Raw genomic sequence first — 25,185 nt, forward strand, 5'->3', positions numbered from 1 at the left:
GGTGATTGCTTTGTGTGAAATCGTGTTTGGGTAATAATAGGAGAAATCAGCCCGGCGTGGACGGCATGTCGCCCCGAAGCGCTCCCCCGGCCGCCTCCGGCCGCCGCCGGTCCTCCCATGCTGCGCGGAGCGTGCGGGCCGCCAAACGATCGCTTAGCAACACGAGGGGGACAATTTGCGTGTGCCGCATTTGTTATTCCAATTGCGCGCACCCACGCAGGGTAAGATTGTTTGTTGATCGTGCTGGGGACACTTGTGGGTACCCTCCCGGAGGAGGCGGCGCAGCCAGAGCGCAGGGACCGCTGTCTCCCCATCCACGAAGTGGCTCAGTCCCGGATGGGGAGGGGGGCACCCTGCCTAGCGCTAGGGCGAGCTCTTCCAGAGGCGTCTGGGCCCGCGGAGTGAGGTTCTGGGCCCTGGGGTCACCTTCCTGGAAAGCCTTCCTTACGGGAGAATAGAGCAAGCAGACCTTCAGCAACTTTGTCCAGCACTCAGCTGGAGGAAGGAGGACCCTGCCCAGGGCTGGAGGCCGGGGTGGGGACCCAATCCTCCTTTATCTCAAGGAAAAGATCCAGAAAATAGATGGGAAGTCCCAGCAACCTCTTCAGAAAGAGTGGCCAGTAGCCTTGATGGGTACTAGGGGCTATTGGATTTAGTCTTAGGAATTAAATCTTCAGAGCCTTAAAGGGGGGATAACTGGTAAATTCCAACACAAAGACTCATTGTAAAGTGCTCTTTGCTTCCAGGGTTCTGTACTGCACAAGCATTTTTAAGGACACAAGGTCTAGGACTTTGTTAGACCAGACAACAAAGTACTCAGCAAAATGACACCAAAGGGGTGGGTTGGGGGGCTCACAGGCCCTCTGTTAGGTCTGTGATCCAAGTTCAAGCTCGTGGGCAGCACTGGTCTGAGAATCCTCTGTGGACACCCAGGGGGACAATTGTGCCCTGTATTCCATGGCACTTTTGCCTCTGCTCCACCTTCACTCTAGCAAAGGTTAAAAAAAAGAAGTCCACTCACAGGCATGCGGTGGCACAGCCACGAAATCAACACGAACGCGGGGGGAGGGGGCAGCTTCCAGCTCTGGGCCACTAGTTAGCTGCTCAGCAGAACTGAACCTGGGAAAGGCTGGCCTGACCAGGAGGATGTGAAGTCTTTGACCATGGATGTGTGACACACCACATCCCACAGTACCCTTGACCTCTGAAGGAGAGGAGAAAATCACACTCCTGTCAGAAACATTTTTATTCGTTTTGAAGTCTATCACCTCCCCAGATGAAGACCTCTTTCCATCCTATCCTAATTCGTCCCTGCGTGCGATTCGCATCCGCACAATAGCACCCCAGCCCCGGCCTCCAGCCAGTGGGTTGGGATGAGAGGCCTATGGCTGGGGACGCCCGCTGGGTTTCACCAGGCTCAGTCTGAGTTCGGTGCTGGGGTCGATCGAACGTCCCCACGCCAGAGCTCTGACCCCAGAGCAAACCTCAAGGTGGCCTTCCCTGCCTTCCCCAGCGCCACGCTCTGCCTCACAGCCGGGCCAGGCGGCGACCCCAGCTCCAGCAACCCGAGAGACGACGGGGGCCAGTGGGCACACGGGAAAGGCAATCTCCCCTCGGGAAACTGAGGTACCTCCACCCTGGACCCCTGCCGTCTCCTCCATCCAGGCCCCCGGCGATCTCTTCTTGAAACCCGCCTCTGAGGTTCCCCGTGCCGAAGGCCCGAGGAAGGTCGGCTCCGCGAGCTCCGGGGTTCGCACCCAAAGAGGCAGGACTCCGGGGGCAGCTTTCGCTCCGCGCCCGCCGTCGCCTACCTTCTCGAAGGGCGCCCGGCCGCGGGCGCGCAGCGGGGGCTTAGCTGTGCCTCCTGCGGCTCCCGCGGGGGCCCGGCCGTGCCACCCGCGCGGAGAATCCCGCATGTCCCCGCGGCCGCTTGCCGCCTGCAGAGCCGGCTCGCGTCCCGGCCCCCGGGGCCCAGCGAAGCGCAGGCCGGGCCAGGCTGCGGGAAAACGCGGCCTGGGGTTTGAGGCCCGTCCGGGAGCGAGCTGGTGGTGGAAGAGAACAATTCAGCTCATTTGGAGGAGCTAAGAAGAGAGCCCCACCGCCTCCACCTGGAGCAAAAACAATACCAAAAGCAAAAAGTGTTGGGGCGATGGCACCCCATTGGCACAGACAATGATTTAAAAGAAGAAGCGCCAAGCCCGCGGCCAGCTGCCCCGCCGCCCTTCCTTGCGCTCAGCTCCGCGGCCAGGGGTTAAATAGAGGCGGAATTTGCTCTTTGCTGCGGTGTAAAGGCCCAGGGGCAGCCACAGATGTTTTCAGACCTAAAAGTGCTGGGTTGGAGTGGGGAGAGACAGAGAGAGAAAGGGAGGGAAATCCGATGCACCCCTTCTTTCGTCGGGTGTTGTCTTTGCAACTTGGGACTTTTTGCAACAAGCAAAGTTTGCTGGGCGGGGTAACCAGCTCCATTCTGGGGAGATACTGAACATTTGGGGGGGGGGAGGCGGGAGGAAGGAGAGGCGAAATTAGGCAGTGAAAACGCAGGGGTGGGGAGAGAGGGGTGGAATTGTTCGAGTCTCCTCCGGGAAGGATGCAACCACCCACATTTCCTAAAACAAAACCAATTCCGAAAGGAGAAACCAAACAAAAGTCTCCCCAAAGTAAAACGGGTCGCCGCGGGGCCGGGGAGGAAATCGCACCCAATCCCGGGACCCAACGTGAGAAGGCCGGGGTGGGGAGCGGGGGGTCACGCGCAGGAGTTGTTAACTGCGCCGACACAAAGGAATTAACGAGATTAACCGGGCAATTAGGCCGCCCGCCCAGCTCGGCCGGCCTCGCGGCGGGGTGGCTGAATGGAAAAGATTAGGTTAATTTCATTAATTCCCAATCCACAATCTCTTTCCAGGCCTGGTAACCACCCCCCCCCCCCGCGCGCAAGACTCCTTTTTTTCCCCCCTCTCTCCCCCTTTGGCACCTCTCCCCCCCCTTCCCCTCGAGGGCCTCCCTCCCTCCCTACCCCCCACCACACCCCCCTCCCCAGGAAAAAGAAAGGACCAAATCTGGTTCTGTTTGTCATCTGCATATTACCCAGGAACTAAATCCAGGATGACGTCGACTCGGTATAAAACCAACAAGAGGTTCAGCTGGCCGGAGCTCCGTCCTACCCCGCGGCTGGAGTGGAGCGAGCGGCGCGGCGCGGCGCGGGGCGGGCGGGCGGGAGGAGGGCGCGCGGACGCAGGGGGCGGGCGGGCGGGCGGGGAGGGGCGCGGGGCTGCGCGCTCGCCGCGCTCGCTTTCGCTTTGCTCGGCAGCCGGGGACGGGCGCACGGACCCCCGCCCCCGCCCCCGCCGCACACCCTCGGAGAAGGCTTTTTTTCCCCCCCCTCGGCTCGTCCCCGCCGCCGCCCCTCCCTGGTCCCGGCGCGGGGCTCGGGGATGCCCGCCGGCATGTTCAGCATCGACAACATCCTGGCCGCCCGGCCGCGCTGCAAGGACTCGGTGCTGCCGGTGGCGCCCAGCGCGGCGGCTCCGGTCGTCTTCCCGGCCCTGCACGGAGACTCGCTCTACGCCGCCGGTGGCGGTGCCTCCTCGGACTACGGCGCCTTCTACCCGCGTCCCGTGGCCCCCGGCGGCGCGGGCCTCCCGGCTGCGGTCGGTGGCTCCCGCCTGGGCTACAACAACTACTTCTACGGGCAGCTCCACGTGCAGGCGGCGCCGGTGGGCCCGGCCTGCTGCGGGGCCGTGCCGCCGCTGGGCGCCCAGCAGTGCTCCTGCGTCCCCGCCGCCCCAGGTAACGACCGATCGCGCCCGCGCGGGGTCCCGGGGCCCGGGTGGGCGCTGGGGCCGGCTTCCGTGGCCGCTTTGGCGAGGGACTTGGCCCGCTGGAGCGCCGAGAGCTTTACACCGAGCGAGGAGAGTTAGCGAGCGCTTTGCCCCACGGCGGAGTGAGAGTGCTCACCGGGCTGTAATGATCGTGCTGCCGGGGGACACGAGGTGTTCTAGAACTTCCAAACTTGGAAGATGTGCCACTGGATGTTTCCCCTCCCCCCCCCGCCCCGCGCACTCCGCACCCCGGATTCCCGGGCTTCCCCGATCTCCCCCCCCCCGTAGTCCCCCTTTTTGCGGACGGGTTTGAAATGGGGAAGGGATCTGACGGCGCGCGCCTCTGTCGCAGGCTACGAGGGCCCGGGGTCGGTGCTGGTGTCCCCCGTGCCGCACCAGATGCTGCCCTACATGAACGTGGGCACGCTGTCCCGCACGGAGCTGCAGCTGCTCAACCAGCTGCACTGCCGGCGGAAGCGGCGGCACCGCACCATCTTCACCGACGAGCAGCTCGAAGCGCTGGAGAGCCTCTTCCAGGAGACCAAGTACCCGGACGTGGGCACGCGCGAGCAGCTGGCGCGGAAGGTGCACCTACGCGAGGAGAAGGTGGAGGTAGGCGCCCGGCCCGGCCCGGGGCGGGGGTGGGGGTTGAGGGGCGGAGGGGAGCATCCAGCGGTGCTCCCCGCAAGCTGGGCCACCCCCGCCCCCAGCCGGCCTTGTCCAGGCCTCCCTGGGTCTCCCCCGACCCTTCCGCCGGCCTCGCCGCGGAGGCCCGGAGGCTCCCGGAGGGCGCTTTAGGCCCAGGAAGTGGAGCGAAATGCGGAAGCGCCCCCTTCTTGTGTTGGCCGTGCCAGGATGCCCGGGTACGATCCCACCGCGTCCTGGCGATGTCGGGGGCCACCAGGAGCCCCTGGGGAGCCCTGGCCGTGCGGAGCCCGGGCGATGTCGCCCCTCTGATTGCCCGTGGCTTGGTGTTCTCTTGCGCCAACAGGTCTGGTTTAAAAACCGCCGTGCCAAATGGAGACGGCAGAAGCGATCCTCTTCCGAGGAGTCGGAAAACGCGGAGAAGTGGAACAAGGCGTCGTCGAAAGCCTCGCCCGAGAAGAGGGAAGAAGAAGGTAAAAGCGATTTGGACTCAGACAGCTGACGGCCGCGGGCCGGCCCCGGGCGCTTTTGCTTTGCCCGACTCACGGACTTGCACAGACAGACGATGCTTCTTGCACACGCGCTGCCTTGCGGGAGGGGGTCGAGGAAGGAACGAGGAGCTGTAAATACTGTACATAGCCGGGAGGGTCGGCGTCCTGGCCGCCGGCGCCCGGCCCCGCCGTCCGGGGCGCTCACGCGTCGCTCCCCAGCGTAGTATTTATAGTTAAGTTAACGGTGACACCCTAATAAAATGATGGCGAAGTGGACGGCCACGTTCTGTACTTCGTACCCCACCCTCTCTCCTTCCCCCCCACATCAAATCCTCCCCCACCTTCCCCCAACTCTATTTATTTGTAGGCGTGGAAGATTATTAAAAAGTTGCAACTCTGGTCTGTCACAGAAAAACAATAACGAGAGTAAAGAAAGTCTGAGCGAAAACCGAACGGATCGATCACGGGATGGGGGCTGCGTCTCCGAGGGGTGCAGAGTTGGCGCTGCGGGTGCCAGGGCAGGGCGTGGGTTCAGAGTTTACAGGAGCGGCTACCCCCCCCCCCCCCGCCAGGTACTCACCATACCAAGGCTGCGCGTTTACGAACCGCCCCAGATCTAAGGGAGAGGGTTCAGGCAGCGGGAAGTCTGATTCTCCTGAGGTTGGGCCGCCCTTCACGGCTGTTTCTGCTGTCCATTTTCCGGGGCGCCGTCTTGGGAGAGCCTTTTACACCCCACCATCTTGGCTGGCATCACAGGGGACCCCCCTCTCCCCCGGACAGCTGCGCCACTGCCCCGGGGTTGCGGGATTCACCTGGGACAAAGGCTCTTCTCCCAGGTGTGTGGTAGCCAAGAAACTCACTGCCAGAGAGGTTCTGCTATGGTGGGACCCCTCTTCCTGGGCGGACTAGCCCCCCTGCGCACCACTCAGCACGGGGGCAGAGGCCAAGGCCAAGGGGGGTGGTTTTGTTTGTTGGCTGGTTTGTTGGAACTGGTGTTTGAAAAGGATCTCCCAGCCGGCTAGGCTGGCACTTTACTGCTTGAGCCACACCTCTAGCCTAGTCGTTTTGTTTTGTTTTTTGGTTATTTTGGAGATGGAATCTAGTGAGGGTTTTTTGCTTTTGTTTTTTGTTTTGTGGGAGCTGGCTTTGAACTTCAATCCTTTGGATCACTTCAGTCCTTTGAATCGCCAGGTGCCCAGCTAGCAGTGGTTTTAATATGCTAAACGTGATTGGTTTCTGCTCTGGGTGCACTTAACTGCTGAGGGAAGTTGAGGCTCAGAAAGCCGGCCTGGCCTGGCTCAACCCAGACAGTGGGTCACTGTGGAAGCTGGAAGCTTCTTCCCGGGCTTTGCTTTGAGCCTTTGGAGTAAGGTACCCAGGGGAAGGGAGGAGCATTAGATGCCAGCTCTGACCAGGAGTAGAGAGAGAAAAGAAATAGGGATTCACAAGGAGCCCGGGTTTTTCACGCTTTTTAGGTTTGCAAGGCAAAAAGACACAGAAAGTGTGGACTGACCCCTAGCACTGCTTTTTAATTTTTTTTGTGTGTTTTATGTATGTTTTATGTTGACTTCCAATTCCAGATCCTCCTGTCTCAGCCCCCAGAGTGCTGGGGGCCGCACCATGGCAGAGGCTCCCAGTGCTGCTTTCTTTTAGGCTCAGTGACTTGGAGTCTAGGTCTAAGTCAGATGACAGGATTGCCCTAGTTTCATGCCCAGACTCCATGATTTGTGACTTTGAGTGTGATGTTCTGTCACTGGAAAATGGGGACAGTGGTAAAACCTGCTGCCCAGGGATTTGGTGGACATCGAGGGCCCCAAGTTGCTTACTGTGCTGCTGGCATTAAGGACTTCTTTTGACACGGCTACTTTGTATGCACACACACTCATGCATACGTGGGCCAGTAGTATGGTTTCAACACAGGTCCTCAGTCTGGCTTAGCTTTTTCACTGAACTGGTGCTTTACCGCTGGAGCCCACTTGCTCTTCTTCCGTGTATGTACTGGTTAATTAGAGGAGATAAGGGTCTCTCCGATTTATCTGCCCAGGTTAGTTTTGAACTGTGATCCTCAGATCTTAGTCTTCTGAGGGCAGCCAGTGTGAGCTGGCTACTTAATTTTGAAAGTTAGTAGGATCATTCTAATACTTTAGAAATCACTTGCTTTTTCTTTGCTTTTTTTTTTTTTTTTTTTTTTTTTTTTTTTTTTTTTTTGTTGTTGTTGTTGTTGGTCGTGGGGCCTGAACTCTGGGGCCTGGGCACTGTCCCTCAGTTCTTCAAGTCAAGGCTAGCGCTCTACCACTTGAGCCCACAGTGTCACTTCTGGCTTTTTCTGCTTATGTGGTGCTGAGGAATCGAACCCAGGGCCTCATGCATGCAAGGCAAGCAATCTACCATTGAGCCACCTTCCCAGCCCATCACTAGCCTTTTCTCGTTTTACCTTCCAAGAACTCTGAGATATGGGAAATGGTTACCACATTATGGGTGAGGAAGTAAAGGTTTGACAGCTCGCCTAAATGAGCCTTGCACTGTAATTGGCGATATTTCAGTAATAACTGTTCTCATCAGAAATGTCCAAGGAGGCTGTCTCGTTCTTTTATTTATTTACTTATTTTTGTTTCTGTCAGTGAGCTTTTTTTTTTTTTTTGCTCCAGGTTAGTGTTCTACCACTTCAGCCACAGCTCCACTTCCAGTTATTTTAATGATTAGTTGGGGATAAGAGTCTCAAGGACTTTCCTGCCTGGGCTGGCTTCCATCTGTGACCCTCAGATCTCAGCCTCCTGAGTAGCTGGGATGACTTGTCACATTCTTGACAAGTCCTCCTCAGATGCTAGACTTCCAGTGTGAACAGTCATGTCGGCCCTGCCTCCCACCTGACCTCCAGGAATAGCAGCTCTTCCTGCACTGGGGGCCTCGGCACCGCGGGAGCTGGTGAGCTGCAGGGGCATCTGGAGCAGTCTAACTTATGGGCACAAGCAGTGGGCAGTGTCATTCTACCCTGAGAGACGGACACTGCAGGCCTATTTATAACCCCCTGTGTGTTTGTTCTCATGTGACTTGCCCTCCAGCTCACCAGAAAAGGGAATCTTTCATCATTTGAAGGAATGAATATCTGTACCTATCTGGTTTGTGAAAAAGTACATGGCAGGTGAGAGAGAGAGAGAGAGAGAGAGAGAGAGAGAGAGAGAGAGAGAGAGAGAGAGAGAGAGAGAGAGAGATGGATTTTCAGGTGACAGCCTATCGAGGGGTTACAGTGGGAGGAGCCTAGAGGTGGATGAGCTTCTGGGAGCTGCTCTTGGTCTGCCCTGGGGCGCCTGGGAGGTAAGAGCTCTCCTTCTGAAAGTCCCTGTCTCTGGGCCTGGCTTTCTCTGCCAGGCACTTGAGGATTGCCTCCCCATTCCAGGAAATCAGCATAATAAATGTCTGGATTGTGAGGGAAATGTCAGCATGGCCTGTCTAATTATAGTCTACCCACCCTCCTGTGTGCCCCAGGCCCTGTGGGGTGCAAACCTCTTTCTTAGCTGCTCAGAGTACCGGGCAGGGCCAGATGGGGTCAGGCAGCAAAAGGGCACGTGGGTGGGCCTGGTAATTTTCTTTTAGGGAGGGGTTTAGCGACCACACTGGCTGTTGGAGTGGGAATATATGGACCGAGTGTAGGCCAGGTGACTTTGCCTGAGTGGCTTCTGGTTCTTGTGTCCCGGCTTCTGACCAGTGGAAGTGTTCTGTTCATTTCACAGTTAAACAAATTGAGCCACAAAGCAAATAAGAAAGGCCAGCACAGGAACTGTGATCTGCTGTGTACCTAGTCCAGTGAATTCCATCAATCAGGATGCTTAAAGAATCCAAATTAGCCAAGTGTTGGTGGCTCCTGCCCATAATCCCAGTTACTCAAGGAGCTGAGATCTGAGGATTTTGGTTTGAAGTTAGCCCAGAGTGGAAAGTCTGAAACACTCCCTCTCCCCCTTCCCCCTCATACCTCTCCAGGTCCTAGGGCTTGAATGCTGGGCCTGAGCACTGTCCCTGAGCCTACCACTTGAGCCACAGCCCCACTTCTGGCTTTTCTGAGTAGTTTGTTAGAGACAACTCTCATGGAGAGTTTTCAGCCCAGGCTGGCTTTGAAACACAATCCTCAGATCTCAGCCTCCTGAGTAGATAGGATTACAGCCACCGGTGCCAGGCTCTGTGAAACTCTTATCCTCAATTAACCAGCTAAAAGCTGGAGGTGGAGGTATTGGCTCAAGTGTTAATTAAATACCAGCCTTGAGTGATTCTCCTATCTGTAATCTCTTGAATAGCTAGGACCACAAGTGTATACCACAATGCCAGTCTTCTTGGTTGAGATGGGGTTTGCTAGTCTTGAAACTCTACCCCCCTGATCTCCAAACTCTTCTGTAGCTTGGATTATAGGCATGAGCCATGTGAACTTGGTTGTTTAGCATTCTTAGCTAGCTGGGCATGGGTGGGAAAGAAGATTTGAAAACAATTACTATACAAATAGCATCCTGGAGAGTAGTGGTTCTTTGATCAATTGTGTTTCCTTGGTATTTGACCTTGGAAACAGGAAGGTTTGTCTGCTTTTGAATGTGGGTCTTTTGTAATTCAGGATACCTCCTCCAGGTTTAACCTGGCCAGGGCTGGGATTATAGGTGTGCCCATCCTAGCCTGCTTACCCAGAGGGTTTTTTTTTTTGTTTTTTTGTTTTTTTGTCAATAGTGGGGGCTTGAACACAGGGCCAGGGCACTGTCCCTTAGCTTTTTTTTTTTTTTTTTCCCTTTGCTCAAAGGCTACCACTTTGAGCCACAGCTCCACTTGCAGATTTTGAGTGTTTAATTGGAGATAAGAGTCTCACCAAGACTTTTCTGCTCAGGCTGGCTTCCAACCATGATCCTCATATCTCAGCCTTCTGAGTAGCTAGTATTACAGGCATGAGCCACCAGCACCTGTTTTAATGTCAATATGTGATAAAGAAGTGGGCAGATACTTGCTGGGTTTGGTTGTTGTGGGATGAGTGAGAGCTCTCATCCATAGTTGTAAGAGATGTACAGTCACTTAGAATAGTTTAGATATTAGTGAGGTTCTGGTGGCTCATGCCTATACTTAGAGGGCTGAAATTTGAGGACTTGAAGTTCAAAGCCAGCCTGGGCAAGAAATTCTGAGATTCTTTTTTACAATTAACCAGCAAAGACCCAGAAGTAGTGGTGTGGCTCTAGTGATTGAGTGCATGCTTTGAGCAGAAAAAGCTAAGGGAGGGGCTGGGAAGGCAGCTCAGTGGTGCTTGCCTTGCATGCATGAGGCCCTGGGTTCAATTCCTCAGCACCACATAAGCAGAAAAAAAGCTGGAAGTGTCACTGTGGCACAAGTGGTAGAGCGCTAGCCTTGAGCTGAAGAGCTGAGGGACAGTGCCCAGGCCCAGAGTTCAGACCCCAAGACCAAAAGCTAAGGGACAAGCACCAAAGCCCTGAGTTTAACCCCCAGTACTGCCCCACTCCAGTTCAGATATCAAGATCCCAGTGCACACCATAAGCAAAACAAAGGCTGGGAAATGCAAACCTCCACTTTCCTGAGTTTCGGATGAGGCTCTAGTCGGGAGGGGGGGGAAGGACTGGGCAGCAGATGATGGCTGGTAGGCAGCTGGGTGATTGGTCTTTAACACCACACTACTCTAAGCTTGGGAGTGGGGGTGGGGGTGATTGGGGCCGCAGCCTCACCTGCAGGAACCTGTGACAGGTTTAGCTCTGGGTTGTCTGTCAGGCTCTCCCTCACCTGCAAGTGGGCAGGGCAGGAGGATTAGAGATGCTGGAAGGAACCCAGCAGAGTGTCTGACACATTTATTATCTGAGCTTTGAAAACAAGCCCCTGGTCAGCTGGCTAGCACTGCCCTGAATAAGTAGATTGGAATGAGGAGTTAAGGTTGCGCCTAGTTTGTTTTATTTGGTGTCTGTACTGGGGTTCAAACTTTGTACCTGGGTGCTGTCCCTTCGCTTTTGTTGATCAAGGCTGGTTGGTGCTGTACCGCTTGAGCCCACAGCTCCACTTCTGGCATTTTGCTGGTTAATTGGAGTCTCTTGAATTTTTCTGTCTGGGCTGGTTTTGAATGGGGATACTCAGATCTCAGCTTCCTGAATGGCTAGGTTTATGGGCGTGAACTATCAGGCTCAGCTCATGTTCCTAGTTTCTGTTTCTGGGTTAACTGCTGTGAGCATGGGCGCAGTCTATAATGTAATTAAGTGTGGTGCCTGGGATTGCAGTCGAAGCACCCCCCCAAGATGGACAGCCACCTTCCCCCAGCCCAAACTCCAAGACAATGGGATGTAGAACAGAAAAGGGAGATTAATTTGGCTTTGAATTCCACATTTTGAGAAATAACCTTGAACCTTTTCAGAAGTAAAATAAAAACTACCTCCCACCAAGCTGGCACAGAGCCCCTTGAAAGTTCTAGAAGAAATAGAGTTGTCCGATGTTCTGGCAGTGGGGACTCCGGAGCCCTATTCAGGCCTACTCATGGCTGCGGGCTGTGTCCAGGGATCATGTGTGCAATGGAGTGAATTGTACTTTAACGGAAACCCCGATCCCCAACTGAAGCTGATTGGCTGGGCATTGGTGGCTCATGCCTGTAATCCTTACTGCTCCGGAGGCTAAGAACTGAGGATCTTAGTTGAATGTCAACCAGGGCAAAAAGTTGGTGAAACTCTCCAAATAACCAGCAAAAAGCAAGAAGTGGAGCTGTGGCTCCAGTGGTAAAATAACCTAAGGGACAGGGCCCAGGTCCTGAGTTGAAGTGGCTGTATCCGCACATGCATGTATGCATGCGGCACACACACACACACACACACACACACACACACACACACACACACACTGTGATCAGTGAGGTTACTTTAGCCATGATTGTTTCAAGGTGTCTGTGTCACCTCAGCTTTATTGTGGGGGGGCCTAGTATTGCTTTACCTTACACATGGTATGATGCCCAGGGCTGACCTAGTGGAGGCCAGCAAGAGGCAGAGTGGCCTGTGGATACAGGCAGGCCAGCTCTTTTTGACCTTCTCCTGCGGTATACCCATTCCCCCACATTTCCTCCTCCACAACTCCGAATTAGGACATGGGGATAGGACAGAAGTCTTTTAAAGCTTAAAATATTTTTCAGCATAAACCCCATGTCCAGTAGGAGAGACAGAGAGAGGTTCAGTGGCACAATGCAGACACACACAGCAGATGGGCCACGTGATGGGGGGCCATTGACAAAATGAGATGTCCTTCCTTGGCTCTGGGGGTCCTGAGCCACCATGGAGGTGGGGGGCTCCCTGCGGACATCCTGGGGACCAGCATGGGTCTGAATCTCAGGGCTGAGAGTGATTAGTCCGGTAGTGACAATGTCCCTTTTAATCCTGTCCCAAACAAGTTGTCATCACCCCATAAGGCCTAGAGAAGACATGTTTCCTTCCACACGGGGTGTGGTGAAAACTCCTTTGAAAGTTCTCAACCTGGGAACTATGGGATCAAGCAAGGAGGCCACCCTCTCACCTCTCACCCCCCACCCCATGAAGCTGCAAGCCCAGCTGTTGCTTTCATCCAAAGATGTTCCCAAGACCAGATGGCTGGGACATAAGAAGACATGCATGTTTGACTTTGCTTTGTATTTGGGGAATAAATATTTAAACCTGAAACCCAGTGAATCACTTTCGACTAGAGCGGGCAGGGTTAGAAAGTTGTGTGGGGTGTTGGCTCCCCTCACCCTGTCCTTAAGCCCAGCCAGCCTGCCCCATTCCTGCCCCAGAGCCTTCAAAGACCTCCCCCCCCCATGGGTGCAGGGCACCAGAGTATGGTGGCGACACATCTATTTTAGGGCTGCCTTTTAGATTTCTGGTTGCCTTTTTTTCCCCTGGCGGTGAGGATAGAACCCAGAGTTTGTGCAGGCTAGGTGAGCACACCACCAGGGGTCTCCCTGCCCCCCCAACACCACCATGGGCCTCCCTGCCCCCCCCAACACCACCATGGGCCTCCCTGCCCCCCTCCAACACCACCATGGGCCTCCCTGCCCCCCCCAGCTCTTTAGTCTGCCTCCACCTGGCTGGAACAAACCTCCTTGCATCTTCCACACTCATTTTTCCCCCCTCAGTCGTCCAAGAAATACCCAACTGCAGTCACAAGTATGAATGCACAACAACCTCACTTTCTTCTGGATTGCTGTGACAGTTCTGGAAGATTTTAGGTCTTCATGGTTTATGTTGGTCTTTGTAAGAAGATGCCCAAGGGTTGCTTTTCTTTTGAAATAGTCTTACCATGGAGCTCAGGTGAGCTTGGGCTTTGAACTTGTGATCGATCCTCAATTTTTTTTGGGTGGGGGTACTTGAACTCAGGGCTTTGCTCTCTCACTGGGGTCTTTTGCTCCAGGATGGTGCTCTACCACCTGCCACAGCTCTACTTCTGGCTTTTTACTGGTTAATTGGAGATAGAGTCTCGTGGACTTTTCTACCTGGGTTGAGTTTGGATAGAGATGTTCAGATCTCAGCCTCTGGAGTATAGGTGTGAGCCCTGAGTGCTGGCGGATCCTCAAACTTGTAATCCTGCTTCAACACCCTGTGCTGGGATTATAGACATGTGCCACCATGCCCAGCCTACATGTATACTTAACAACAACAAAAAAAGATGGGAAATATTTTCTTCCATGCCCACAGTGTGTTGGAAAAAAAATAAATCTTACATTTGTTGGGGATTGACAGTTTTAGAAATAATTTCCCTGGGAATCTCCTTGTCAAACCTCCTCTGCAGTCTGATAAGACCTAGTAGACCTGGCCGCAGTCACCTTGCTGTGTTCTGTATAAGCCACTGTGCAGGTTTTATTGTGTCTGGCAGAGTGCTGTGCTTTCCATCTTCACTTAATCTGTCCAAGTGCCTGTGAGGATGACATCATCATGATCATCATGATCATCATCATTTCTTTACAACCATACCAGGATTCGAACTCCATGCCTTGTATTCTAAATTTACTCAAGGCTGGTGCTCTACCATTTGAGCCACACAGCTATGTCCTGATTTTTGCTGGTAATTTGGGTATAAGAGTCACACAGGCTTTCCTGCCTGGGCTGGCTTTGAACCTTGATTCTCTGATCTCAGCCTCCTGAATAGCTAGGATGATAGGTGTGAGCCCTGGGCCCCCAGTTTATCATCCTTATTAAGGACACTTGAGACAGAATTAAAGCTCAGTACATCCTGGGAAGTGAGCTACCTGGGAGCCTGCCCCAGCCTTGAGGTTGGCCTTTTGCAAAAGAGGAAGTGATTTCTCCAATCAAATAAGGTTGCTGGTTGGAGTCCTTCTTACCCCAGCACACCACTAAACTGCTTTCCTAACCAGGACCGGCCTTGAGATCTGTCTAGTCACAAGCAGGCAATGCGACCTTTGAACTTCAGCCCCTCCTTTCTAAGATGGAAGAATGCCCAGTGTGGGATTAAAACGGGGCAGTTAAAGTCTAGTGTTATAATTTCCGGCAATACCTGAAAATCACTTGGGGTTTTAGAAACACAAATGATTAATCATGGCAACCATCATAAGCCCTTTATTAAACAAAACATTTATTGAAGAACTTACAGGAATGATGATAATGATAGTAGTCTGAATTCAATCTATAAATAATAAAAAAGGTGTCTAGTCTGTGCTACTGTTCTAGATGCTGTAGCTCTGTCCTTCTGGAATTTTCCATACTATAGATGAGACTACTAAACAAGTGGACAGACTGTAAGCAAACTAAGTGAGGATGTGTGAGAAAAAAAGCAAGAAAAACCCTGACACCGCCCCCCCCCCCATTGTTGTTGTTTTCAGATAAAGTCTCACTATGTAGCTCAGGCTAGCCTCAAACTCATAATTCTCCTGTCTCAGTCTCCCAAATTCTGGGATTACAGGTGTGAACCACCACATCCCACACGATCATTGCTGATGTTAGGAAAGCTCATTATTTCCCTCTAGAAAACCTAGAGGGCAGCAAGTGACGATAGGACGCCAGACTCCTCGATTAGTCTTGTGCAAATACCATTGCCTGGGCGGCCTAAACAACAGAAACGTCTTTTCTGTTGCAGTTCTGCAGGCTCGAGGTGCCAGTGGGTTTGCTGTCTTGGCCAGCAGACTGTCACTTCACTGCTGTGTCCTCCTATGACCTTGACTCTGTGGGGCCTTCCTGGGGTCTCTTGTTCTGGTTATAAATAAGGACATCAGTCCTTGATGACTGTGGTGGCTCTATCTAGTCCCAGAATGCAGGGAAGTGGATACCAGAGGATCTTGAGTTCAAGACCAACCTGTGCTGTCTAGGAAGACCTTGTCTCAAAACAATAACGGGCAGGCTGGATGCTGGTAGCTTACACCTGCAATCCTAGCTACTCAGGAGGCTGAGATCTGAGGATTTCAGTTCAAAGTCAGCCCGGGGCGGGAAGGTCAGGGAGATTCTTATTGCCTATTAGCCACCAGAAAACCAGAATTGGAGCTGTGGCTCAAAGTGGTAGAGCAACTAGCCTTGAGCCAAAGAGCCTAGGGCCAGCTCTCAGGCCTTAAGTTCAAGCCCTATGACTGATAAAACAAACAAGCAAGCAAACAAATAAACACCAGGCAGGGGCCAAGGATTGAGCTCAGTAGCCTGACATACACAAGAAAAAGAGACTTAATTATCCCCTTATAGGTTCCATTTCCAAACACATCACATAAGAACTTAAGGCCTTCACACGTGTATCTGGGGAGTATGTATTTTGGAATCTAGTCTTTAACACCACTCTGATTAGCTTTGCCAACAGGGCTGACATTTTTGGCATATTTGCCCTACTAGGTGATGGATTTCCTGCCATATTGGCCTTTTTCCAGTATTATTAATCAACTCTGCCCACCAGAGCTAGAGCCTGCCAGCTCACTACACACTGGAAAGTTTCTGTCTCAGGTTACAGACACTACATGCATGATGTGTCTGAGATTTACCTGACCCTTGTTTTTGGTTGTTGGTTTTGTTTCTTTTTTTTTTTTTTAGCTTAAGGCCATTGCTTTACCACTTCAGCCACAGCTCCATTTCTGACTTTGTTTTCCTTTTACTTATTTTTTGTCATGGGGCTTGCACTCAGGACCTGGGTGCTGTTCCAAAGCTTTTATGCTCAGGGCTAGCAGCACTCTACCACTTTGAGCCCTGGCACCACTTCCAAGTTTTCTTGGTGGCTAGTTGGAGATAATATCTCATGGTCTTGTCTGTCTGGGCTGGCTTTGAGCCATGATTGTTGGATCTCAGCCGTCTGAGTAGCTAGGATTATAGACGTGAGCCACCGGTGCCCGGCTCACTTCTGACTTGGTGGTGAGTTGGAGCCGGGCTGGGGGAAGAACTCATCATTGTCATTGCATTAGCAAGCCCTGGAGAGCTCCTTTTAGCAAGTCTCTCACCACACAGGTAAGCGGATCTGGCGTGCCACAACCCCTGACACACGCTTTCTCCCAAAGCATGTGTGCTTGGATGATGAACCGCCCTCGACTGGCTTCTGTGCTGGTTTGAGTCCTCATTGGAAGTGAGGGAGCTTCAATCATTCCCACCCTGTCAGTTGACTCTCGGAAGCTGTCTCTATTCACTGTCCTGGGAGATTGCTCCGCATTTGGTCCGAGTTACGTGGCTGTCAGCAGACTGCAGTAAATGTACTTTTGCAGCGGAATGGGGTGGCGGGAAGAGCTGGTGTCGGGAGACGGACGGCTGGCCTCTCCTTCCCAGGCCGCTCTAGCAGGGGACGTCTGTAAGCCATTTAATCTCTCGGAGACATGGCGTATAAAACAGAGCTAATCATTCATGCCCCTTTGTTCTCTCCAGAGCAAATCACAGCAGAAGCCTGATAGTAACTTCTCCTCTTCCCTCAGAGCAAGAGGAAGGAGCGGGGCCCTGGGATGAAGGGTAGAATGGGATGTCCTTAGCAGTTCATATTTTTGCCTGTGGAATACTGCCAGCCCTGAAGACAGGGACACCTTCAGGATAGAAGGTTCTGGAACCAGGAGGCACATGGACAGCCAAGTGTGCCTGTACTGACTTCCTGGCTCCAGTGTCTGATGCTGTGTGGACAGAGCCCCAGGAGAACAGGGCCACCTTTAGCCAATGCTGGGATGAAATGTTAATCCTTGGGTTCTGTCTGAGGGCACCCTTCCCTGTCTCCATTCCAGATCATTCTCAGAACCCTCCATCTCCCTTTCTCTGTTACCTTCCTCTTTTCTTCTGCCTCTCCCAAACCTTCACCTTCAGAGCAGAACACAGAGCCATTTGCAAGGAGCGCCAGCCAGAAGCACGGATTCCTACATGCAGGAGGACCTGGAGAACAGATGCAGCCAGAACGGTTGGGGGGGGGCAGGCGGGGCTTGGACACTCCCTGCAGTGAGTCCTGATCTGCCTCAGTTTCCATATCTGTGCATGGGTCCTGAGACTAACTGCTCCCTAGGGCACCCCAGGGTGACATGGCATGGCCGCTCAAGACTGTGGGCTCTCCACGGCCAGGTTACCACCCCGCCTGGGCATGAGCCAGCAGAGGTCAGGGACGAGGTCAGGGTGGACTTCAGACCTAAAGAGGGTTTTTTTTTTGTTTGTTTGCTTGTTTTTGTTGGTCGTGGGGCTTAAACTCTGGGCCTGGGCACTGTCCCGCAGCTCTTCAGCTCAAGGCGAGTGCTCTACCACTTGAGCCACAGTTTTCTGGTGGTTTATTGGAGATAAGAGTCTCATGGACTTTCCTTCCCAGGCTGATTTTGAACAGTGATCCTCAGATCTCAGCCTGCTGAGTAGCTAGGATTACAGATGTGAGCTACCAGTGCCTGGCCTAAACAGGGTTTAAAAGAATTACAGCCTAAAGCTGCTTCCAGGGAGGTATATGGAGGGGGGGCAGGTGGAGTTTTTTTTGGGGGGCATTTGAAAGCTTGGGGAGCAGTGGGGAGAATCTGTGGTGTGTGCAATATTGGGGTTGAGCCCCAGGGCTGGCTCAGCAGGGCTTCTGATGCTGGGCTTTTCTCCCCATGTTCCTTCTGTACATATGGAGATAAAGATGTCACCAGACTGGGTGAGGAGGTACTGTGGCCTTAAATTGGTGATGTCACCCTATTCACTAATGCCTCACCTCCATCCCAGGCTAGATCAGCTCAACTGTGCGGCTGATCCTAGAGTCTCTCTCTCTCTCTCTCTCTCTCTCTCTCTCTCTCTCTCTCTCTCTTTCTGTGCTGGTCTTGGGGCTTGAACTCAAGGCCTGAGCACTTTTCCTGAGCTTCTTTTGCTCAAGACTAGCCTTCTACCACTTCCAGAGATAAGGTAAGTGTCTCATGTACTTTCCTGCCAAGCCTGACTTCAAGCTGTGATCCTCAGATCTCAGCCTCCTGAGTAGTTAGGATTGCAGGTGCGAGCCATGGTGCCAGGTTCTTGACATTGGTGATTTTACAACAAAAAGGGAGACTAGTGGTTCATGCCTACAATCCTAGCTACTGAGGAGGCCAAGGTCTGAGGATCATGGTTCAAAGTCAGCCTGGGCAGGAAAGTCTCAAAAGCAATGGGAAAGTGCGCAGGCCCTGAGTTCAAGCCACTGTATCGGCACACAAAGTTGAGGGGGGGGGAGGGAGAGAGGAAAAGGGTGACGAGTGGTTAAAATATTTCTCTATTTATAGCTGTATCTACATCTATCTCATACTTAAAGCACAAGTCTTTATTCAAGTCTGTTTATTTTCCTTTTTTATTTTAGGCTTACATAAGTTGCACAGCTTGTGTAAAAATTTTCAGGCCATCCGGAAGTGTGGAGGGAGAGGTGGCAATGTGTATCTGCATCCATCAGCATTGTTTCCTGGGGTGGCTGCTGGCTGGAGCGGGGAGCCGTGGCCATTCTCCCTCTTGTTCTCTGGGTGTTGTGTTTTCAGGAAATGATCCATCACAAACAACGTATATAAGTCCCTGGCTGTCAGCAGATGTCCAGCAGTCCCTGCTCCAGGAGTTGCAAAACATCTGGAACATGATGCATCATGGGACAGCAGACCTCTGTTCTTCTCATTGACTGCACCCATGGCTCATCTGCCGGCATTGGTCATTTGCAGCCCTTCAGTGATGTCACAAATATCCAGAAGGTTACTGGGTGGGCACTCAGGGCTCTGTGGTACAGGTGTACCTTAATTTATGTAACTGCTTCCTCATTGCTTGTTAGGAATAATTCCGATTTTTAAAGGATACAGGTGACCCTCACGAACCTCCTGGGGCACAGATGCTACCATCCTCATCCTCCATAAGTGCCGGGAGCCCAGGCAATCCTGAGGTGCAGTGGCTGGGCTGGTTCTACTCTCAGTCCTGCAGGGGTTGGTGGTCGGTTTGTCCCAGGCTGAGGGGTAGGAGGATTTCTTGAGTTTATTCACCAGTACAGCTAGTGAGCATATTCTATGGTGTGTGTGTGTGTGTGTGTGTGTGTGTGTGTGTGTGTGTGTGTGTGTGTCTGTGTCTGTGTCTGTGTCTGTGTCTGTGTCTGTGTGTGTGCGCCGATCCTGAGTCTCAGGAGCTCTGTCCCTGAGCCTGTTTTGCGCAAGGCCAGCACTCTGCCACTTGAGCCATAGCTCCACTTCTGGCTTTGTGTTAGTTACTTACAGATAAGAATCTCCTGAGTTTCCTGCCTGGGCTGTCTTTGAAGCAAGATCCTCAGCTCTTGGCTTCCTGAGTAGCTAGGATTATAAGATTATAGGTGTGAACTACAAGGTACAGCCTTCCACATATTTGCTCATTGGCATTTCTTGGCTCTTGTGGGTCCTTCCTCTGTCTCCTCTGAGAGACACTTCTTATTTCTAGCAGAAAATGTGTGTGTGTGTGTGTGTGTGTGTGTGTGTGTGTGTGTGTGTGTGTGTCTCCCAGGGCTTGAACTCAGGACCTTGAGCTCACATGGCTGACACTCATCCACTTGAACCATGCCATCAGTCTGGCATTTTGCTAGTTAATTGGATAAAACAGTCTCAAGGATTCTTCTGCACAGGCTGGCTTCCAACCTTGATCTTCAGATCTCACCTTCCTAAGCAGCAGTTGGCAGGAGCCATCGGCACCCTGTGCCCAGCTTATTCCTTTTTGTTTTACTTTTGGGACAGGATCTTGCTCTACAGCCCATGCTCTCATCAGACTTGTAGTCCAGGCTGGCCTTGAACTCATGATCTTCCTGCCACAGCCTCCCGAGTCCTGGGAGCCCCAAACCCTGGCTCTTTTTTCTTGTTCTGTTTCAGTGCTAGAGTTTGAGCTCAGTGCTTTGCACTTGGTAAGCAGGCACTCTACCACTTGAGCCATTGTCTTCTGCCCTTTGGCTAGGTTATTTTTGGAGCTAGGGTCTTGCTTTTTGCCCAGGCCCCAACCACAATCCTCCTGTTTTAGGACGCCTGCTGTAACTGGGCTGAGAGGTATACACTACCACCCCCAGCTTTTTTTCTGTTGCGTTGGCATCCCATGAACTTCGCCTGGGCTAGCCTGGAACTATGGTCCCCTGAGGAGCTTAAGTGACAGGTATGTGCATTGCTGTTAGTTGAGATGGGGTCTCATGAGCTGTCTGCCTGGGCTGGCCTCCCACCAGGATCCTCCCCATCTTCACCTCCCAGTATTGCAGCTGTGAGCCACGGGTGCCTGCCTGGCTCTGTGGTCCCTCCCAGCTCTGGCTCAGAAGAACCTGCCTCTCCCTTGGGTTAGGACACTTGATTTTTGGAGAGTGTTTTTCTATTTGGTACCTTTAGAGTTGGATTTGTTGCACTGGAGTCTTCAATCTGATTGGAACTTCCTTGACGGGTGTGGCGGGAGGGAGGGGAGGTGCTGAGGTTTGAACAGCTCTGGGTCTCAGACTGCTTAGACAGGCACTCTCCCGAGTGAGCCACGCTCCTAGCCCTGGGGTTTATTTTACTATCTAAGGGAACAGAGCAGTTAATTTTAATTTAATTTAATTTTACTTATTTTATTTTATTCTTGTTGGTTATGGGCTTGAACTTAGGTCTTGGGCACTGTCTCTGAACTCTGTTGCTCTACCATGTTGAGCCACAGCTCCACTTCTGCTTTTTACATGGTTAATTGGAGATAAGAGTCTCTTGGGGGTTTTCTGCCCAGGCTGGCTTTAACTGAGATCCTCAGATCTCAGCCTTCCGAGTAGCTAAGATTATAAACGTGAGCCACTGCTGCCCAACTAATTTTTATTTTTTTTAAATTTAAAATCTGTTGTTCTAATGATATTTAGTATATAGCCTGTCTCCCCTACCTGGGAGATATATTATTTCTGTCTGTAGCATCTGTCCATCATCTATTTATAACCTATTTATTGTTTATCTATAACTTATCATCTATCTATAATTTATTATCTACCTATAGTCTATCTACCTTCTAACCTCCTATTATCTACCTTTTATCTATCATCTGATTACTTATTTATCTATCTCTTATCTCTACCATCTATCTCTATGTTATCTTCCCAACTAAAGCTCTCTGTCAATCTATATTTATCATCTATACATATCTATCTATCTACTTAGCTACCTTCCTATATCTTTTTATCAATCTATACTTATCCTCTAGGGCTATCATCTATGCATATCTATTATCTATCATCTGTGTCTATCTTTCATCTCTCTAAGTATCTGTTGCTCATCTGCAGCACTGTGTACCTGGGTGCTGGTGCTCATGTGGGTGAGCTGGCACAGCACTGGCATACGGGCTTCACGGATAGTGCTCAGCGGTGCCAGGGTGGGCAGGTGAGCAGGGGGGAGGGGCAGGAGCACACTGCCAATGTGTATGGTGAATTCACATAGATTTTTTTTTTCTCTAAGACTAGGTCCTTAGGAAAAGCCCCTGAAGAGTGGCTGAAAATGGACAGAGATAATGAACCTTTGGGCTAACTTTCCAGACCCTTGCCAAGTTGTTTTCAGTTTAAGAATGGGGGGATGTGGAGAGATGGCTGCACCCTGGGTTCCGAGCCTTTGATCCCCTGCGAAGCCCTGCTGACTTCGCCTCACCCCGTGTGATGTGCCACGTCCTCCTCCTGGGTTCAGGTCATCCCTGTCTGCACTGGAGATCGGCTTTCCATGTTTTCCCTGGGGGTGGATTTGTGAGTTTGACTCCTAGCATTACCTAGAAACCTCAGAAGCTCGTGAGCACTGCACATCAGATCCACAGCCCCACCCCAATGCCATCCTGGCATCTAGAACACCAGAGTCATCCCCGGCCATGCCCCAATGCCATCCTGTCAGCTAGAACACCAGAGTCCTCCCCTGACCCTGCCCAATGCCATCCTGGCATCTGGAACACCAGAGTTGGAAGGCCAAAAGCTGCCAGGATCATGTATGAAGCCAAGACACTGCTGGTTCAAAACCCAGATGAAACTATAGAAGAAAACAAATAATAAATAAAGGTAGCTGGGCACCGGTGGCTCACACCTGTAACCCTACCTACTCAGGAGGCGGAGATCTGAGGATCATGGTTCCAAACCAGCTTGGGCAGGGAAGTCTGTGAGACTCTTATTTAGCCAGTAAAAGTCCAGGAGTGGAACTGTGGCTAAAGTGGTAGAGCACAAAAGCTCAGGCCCTGAGTGCAAACCCCACCATGGGCAAAAGAAATAATAACCCACCAAAAATGCAGGTACAAAACTATTCTGCTGCCGTCTCAAGGTGCACATTTCCACTGCTGTGCTACAGGTCTCCGCTTGCAACACCATCTGTGCTTTGGCTGTTCAGAGGACTCTCCTGAGCAAGAGAGAAGGCTTGCTGGGCAGCCGCTGGCATGCCCCAGGGGCAGCGGCCGCACCAGCTGGGTCCCCTGTCTCTGGAGGCATCTAGAGGTTGTGTCTGGTGACTGACCTGGACCATCACCTGCTAGATGTTCCCACAACAATGTATTTCTCAGAAAAGATCTCTTTGTTAAATGGCACATGAGTATATCTGTGTGATCATGTGTGCATAACACGCACACCCACACAATGCAACATATGTGTACGTGCACTCCTACATACATGCACACACACAGGCATACACATACAGGTGCACCAAGATATGCACATGCTCACACAGAAATACATAAATGCACACACAGATGCACATATACATACATGGATGTATACACAGAGAGAAGTGCACATACATGCAAACACAAATACACAGGCATGTACATACCTACATTCACATGCAACACGTGCACACAATTCACACCTGTACATACATCATGCATGTACAAGTACACTGTCACAGAACACAGATGCATACCTATACAGGCACACAGAGACGTGCAGTGTGCTCAGATGTACATGTACATGCACAAATAAATGCAAAGAGACGTGCAAATCCATGTGCACATGTGCACACCATAGATTCTATTTGTTTAGAGGTCCTTGAATAACAGCTTCAGTCCTCTGTGACCCCAGACCTCTCGGCAGAGCCAACCTTGAACCCGAGCAGGCATGAGGGGCCCAGGCTCAGTGGCCCCGAGCTGCTCCTCAAGGCGCAGCTCCGTCCCCTGCTAATGAGAAGCTGCCCGCTCGGCAGGCGGCCTCGTGGGCGCCCCACATTGAGTAATGAGGTGTCGCCCGCCGCCTGCACAGCTGCCTAGGAATGGAGCTCGCGTTCCGTGCTCCACCCACCATTTGGAGAAGTGGGAAAGGCACTCGGATTTTATGAATGCTCATCCACTGCTTGCCTGTGCTAAAGCCCCGCTAAACACCCTTTACATCCAGGCCGGCGCTCAGTGCCCGGCTGGGCTCCAGCCTTGCTTCATGCTTCTGGAGCATTCTTCCGTGGCCCCGTAGGCCCCTTTTAAATTTTGCTTTCACTTTTTCAGCCAGTACTGGACTTTGAACTCAGGGCCTCATGCTTGCTCGGCTGGTGCTCTACCACTTGCGCCATGCCTCCAGCCTTTCATGTTGCTAGTTATTCTGGAGATGGGATCTAGTGAGCTTCTCTGCCCAGGTTTGGTCTCAAGCCATAATTCTCTGGATCTCAGCCTCCTGAGCAGCTAGGGTTGCAGGTGTGAGCCTGGGGTGACTCCTATACACCCTCTTAGCGAGGTTGTCCTGGGAAGCACAATGTCTGTCAGCCTCCTGGGTCCTGGGAAACCATTGCCTAAGCCTCATCGTACTTCATGCACCTCCCCAAAGTGTTTACATTTACTCAGAAGAAAAAAAGAATAAAATTATGAGTCTTTAATAATGATTCAGCCTGGATGGTATCTTTCTTCAGAGCAAGTTAATTTTCTATCATTCCTTTTCCATGGAGAATGGAGCTCACACAGATGAGAATACAGAAGGCTTGGAGAAGTCCTGTTAATGTCCTGTTCCTCCCAGTAGACACCAACTGTGACAATCTAAAATGTCCTCAGATACGGGAGGGTGTGGCCTGGAATGGACATCAGATCTGCCGGTCGAGAACCATCGCTTTGTATCCATGAGAAAGGTGATCACGATTCAGTCAACAAACATTCAAGAGGTACCTCTGGGTACTGGCTTGTTTAAGTGGATGCTGAGAAAAGGAAATAGAATGTTATTTCTCTCATGCTTGAGGTGGAAAGGGGATCAGGTGAGGTCAAAGCAAGTCTAAGAATGTACTGGAACAGGTCTGCTCCTGGACACCAAGAAGACTCTGGGTATTTGATTCTGGGAACTGGGCAGATTCTCAGAGGTGGACACTTCTGAAGAGGTTTTTGTAGGTAAGTAGGAGTTTTTGAGGTTGAGATGTTAAAATAGGATCCTTGGTCTGCAAATAAGCCCTTTGGAGGGGCAAGGAGGTCCCCCAGGATCTGTCTTTGTGGTTTCTGGAAAGCTCTGAGGGCAAGACAGAGGCCCCCTTTGTAGTGAGTAAGATAGGTAGGTATTCAATTCCCCGGATCTATGGAAATACTCGTCTTGAACCTCTTGAAAGATTCATTTCTTCTGTGGGCACCAACAATAACATAACACAGGACATGAAATGCCACTGGCCCTGGCACCCCGTCCCGCCCGTGAAGGCCAATTAGGAATGAGCGTTGATTTCAGATTTATCAGATTCGAGTTTTGACTCGTGTCCAGCCGAGAACAGGGATGCAGTGTTCCTTCGGTCTTGGGTTTCAGTGTCTCCAGGTCGGGCAGGAAAGACACCGTGGTGTTGACGGAATCCAGAGCCTGGCCAGGAGCGAGGTGCTGTATTTCATCACCGAGCCGAGCCGCCGTCTCGCTCGCGCAGCCCTGCCCTGTGGGTGCTGGTTAGTTTCGGGGTCCGTCATGCCTGAGATGTGAAATAGAATGGCGTCGCG

The 25,185-nt window shown here is 52.1% G+C and overlaps 1 protein-coding gene across 1 annotated transcript; it reads left to right on the forward strand.

The window, feature by feature from the left end:
- Positions 1 to 3,371: 3,371 nt before the first annotated feature.
- On the forward strand, positions 3,372 to 5,195 carry LOC138833078 (homeobox protein goosecoid). Its single transcript, XM_070031405.1, has 3 exons — positions 3,372 to 3,786; positions 4,171 to 4,430; positions 4,810 to 5,195. The coding sequence occupies exons 1-3, from the start codon at positions 3,432 to 3,434 to the stop codon at positions 4,963 to 4,965; spliced, it is 771 nt and encodes a 256-aa protein (XP_069887506.1). The 5' UTR covers positions 3,372 to 3,431; the 3' UTR covers positions 4,966 to 5,195.
- The last annotated feature ends 19,990 nt before the right edge of the window (positions 5,196 to 25,185 follow it).

Source organism: Dipodomys merriami, unplaced genomic scaffold (genome assembly GCF_024711535.1).
Source record: "Dipodomys merriami isolate MVZ:Mamm:240054 unplaced genomic scaffold, mDipMer1.0.p SCAF_200, whole genome shotgun sequence".
In the NCBI taxonomy this organism is placed as follows: domain Eukaryota; kingdom Metazoa; phylum Chordata; class Mammalia; order Rodentia; family Heteromyidae; genus Dipodomys; species Dipodomys merriami.

What these genes read in the sequence shown, in the direction of transcription:
- LOC138833078 (XM_070031405.1), top strand. Translation starts at nt 3,432, where the DNA reads ATGCCCGCCGGCATGTTCAGCATCGACAACATCCTGGCCGCCCGGCCG. An exon ending in CTGCGTCCCCGCCGCCCCAG is followed by an intron (nt 3,787 to 4,170) that starts GTAACGACCGAT and finishes CCTCTGTCGCAG; the next exon opens with GCTACGAGGGCCCGGGGTCG. An exon ending in TACGCGAGGAGAAGGTGGAG is followed by an intron (nt 4,431 to 4,809) that starts GTAGGCGCCCGG and finishes TTGCGCCAACAG; the next exon opens with GTCTGGTTTAAAAACCGCCG.